This window comes from Antrostomus carolinensis, unplaced genomic scaffold (genome assembly GCF_000700745.2).
Source record: "Antrostomus carolinensis isolate BGI_N321 unplaced genomic scaffold, ASM70074v2 Scaffold54917, whole genome shotgun sequence".
Lineage (NCBI taxonomy): Eukaryota > Metazoa > Chordata > Aves > Caprimulgiformes > Caprimulgidae > Antrostomus > Antrostomus carolinensis.
In genome coordinates, this window is record NW_010327722.1 from 11,053 (window position 1) to 13,418 (window position 2,366).

General features: G+C 40.2%; 1 protein-coding gene across 1 annotated transcript; it reads right to left on the reverse strand.

Moving 5' to 3' along the window:
* Window positions 1-269: 269 nt before the first annotated feature.
* Window positions 270-2,163, reverse strand: LOC104518060 (protein CXorf40A). The gene is made up of 2 exons (XM_010171962.1): window positions 1,911-2,163; window positions 270-487 (listed from the first exon to the last, which is right to left on the reverse strand). Exons 1-2 carry the CDS (start codon window positions 2,161-2,163, stop codon window positions 270-272), a joined length of 471 nt encoding a protein of 156 aa, XP_010170264.1.
* Between the last annotated feature and the right edge of the window lie 203 nt (window positions 2,164-2,366).

The following is a 2,366-nucleotide window of genomic DNA, read 5'->3' on the forward strand; positions in this document are numbered from 1 at the left end:
TCCTGAGATTATAGGAGCCAATAGGAAAACACCAGTGAAATACTGCAAAGGAATTAAGGGGTGTTCCTCTAAGGTTAATAATTTCCAAAAATAGCCACAAAAATCACATCTTGTTTATTTTGCCTCAAAAGAGCAGTTCTTCAAGTGTATGTGCTATTTCAAACAATTAGTTTTGGAAGGGAATCTGAAACAACTCGCTGATATTCAAGATGCTGACTTGTGAATTACGAGTTTGCATTTAGGCAGGAAAAAGAAGTGAGGGGCAACAACTACACTTCTGAAGGGATGAGTTCTTCAGGGATGTCCACCTGCCACACACCTTGTCCCCCTCTGGCAGGAATTGGTTCCAGGAGCCATCTTGGATTTGAGACAACAGTCAAATATTTCTGCTCTAGATGACCAAGGACAGCTTTTTTTTCCAGCTCCAGAATCTTTTCAGGAGGCAAGTTTTCTGGATATAGTGATGTCTCTCCAATGTCAATTAATCCTGTGTTATAAAATTAAAATATAAAATTAACTGTCTGTTTGATCTCTTAGAGAAATTTTCCAAAAGTAAACCAGCCAGAGGACAAACAAAACAGCTAATCTGTTACCAGAAGAACACAGTATGAAGCACATGCACCTCAAACTAGTGCCATTCACTGCAGAAGATTGCCTGTGTGACTGAACTTAGGTCGAAGAACAGGTAAAGCATGCAGTTAGAATATTCACAACTTGGTGATCGAGAATTCTTTTAAAAGAAGCCTGCATCTAAAAAGATACTGCTGCTACTAAAACTCCTGAGCTACATTTGGCCTTGAAACAAGCTCATTAAAAAGAAAACTCTCTCTGCTCCTAGCAGGACACTATTCTATTATAATTTTAAAATTATTAAACTATATGGAAATTCCTGCTCTCTGGAACCCTTTTATTGTCACAAAAGGGAATTTCTAGATTGCTTAATGATTAAAAATGTTAAAATAAAGATCAAAGAAGCTTTGATACCTGCTCCACAATTAAGCATGCAATTTATGTCAAGGTTACAAATCTGCATATTGCATAGTACCTAACAATTTCCAGCACTGAAAAACCGGGACAATTTTTCAGTGTATGTGATAGAAACATTTTTTTTTCAGGAATAGCTAAAAATATTCAAATGAAAATGCAAAATAGATGGTGTAGCAAAAGATAACCTGTAAGAAAAGAGTGCAAAATGAGTGCTGGATAAAAACTTGGTCAGTATACAGTGCAGCAACATACATTCTACTTCAGCACAATAGAAGCAGTGAAACACCACTCCATCCTAACTTTGTGTTACAGAAACAAACTTCCTCACTGCCCAAGTAACAACAGTGATGGAGCGTTTGTAGAACTGATACAGGATTTATTTGTGTAATACTCTTAACAGGCAAAGCACTGCATTGTCATGACTTGACTACGAGTACTGTGAAATAGTTTCAGCAAGAGTTCCTAAACTCAAAATACAAAAAGTGTGGAACTGACATTTATTATCATGCAATAAAATAATATGCAACCCACCTTATACTATCCTACTACATGACGAGTTAGCACAAATCAATTGTATTTCTTGTACAGACATTAAAGTTGTAGCCTAAAGATTTTAGCAGAGTGAGTGTCGTTCAAAAAAATGAGGCCTGACTAAAATTCTTTATCCTAAAGGTCAAAGATACATCACATTTGCAACACAATGAAAAATAATAAATTTTAATTACAACTTCCCTCACAAGACCTCAGCTTGCAGTGCTAAGGACCGAAACAGTCCCCCAGTCGCCACTCAGACACCAGTCCTCCAAAGGAAGCGTTAAAGCCATGTTACCACGAGCATAACTGTGTAAAATAGACATGTATTTGACCAAAGCAAGCTAGCGGATTGAAACCTCTCTTGGAAAACATAATCCAAGGTTGCTTACCTGCAATAACTCCTCTGCCAAATTTTTCCCCTTTATCCAACAAATCTTGCACTTGTTCTGGTGTCATACCAAACCTACTCAAGAGAATTGCTCTCCATGTGTCATCTTCCCAGTCCTTAACAGCTATATGAACCGCCACGGTGCAGTTCTTGTAGGCTGTTAGCAAAGGACGCCAGCGAGTCTCCACTGTTTTGACTTTGTTTAGAACTAACCCAGCGTAGGGCTGTCGGAAGGAAAGGCAGCCGCATCTCATGGCGTCCCTTGCATCAGCACCCCTTCATTTCCTACAAACCAACAGACACCCCGAGATTAGTCTTTACAAACGCGTCTGTCACCACGACAAACTCACCGATCCGCCGGATCAACGCCCTGATCGGAGCTCAGGACGCTGCGATCGAGCGACCTGCCCGCTGCCTCCCGCCAGAAACCACCCCGGCCTCGGGGGTGGCTGCAGCG

Excerpts from the sequence above, each read along its gene's own strand:
- LOC104518060 (XM_010171962.1), bottom strand. The coding sequence starts at position 2,163 with ATGAGATGCGGCTGCCTTTCCTTCCGACAGCCCTACGCTGGGTTAGTT. Across the intron at positions 488-1,910 it reads TGGCAGAGGAGTTATTGCAG|GATTAATTGACATTGGAGAG; the intron begins GTAAGCAACCTT and ends TTTATAACACAG.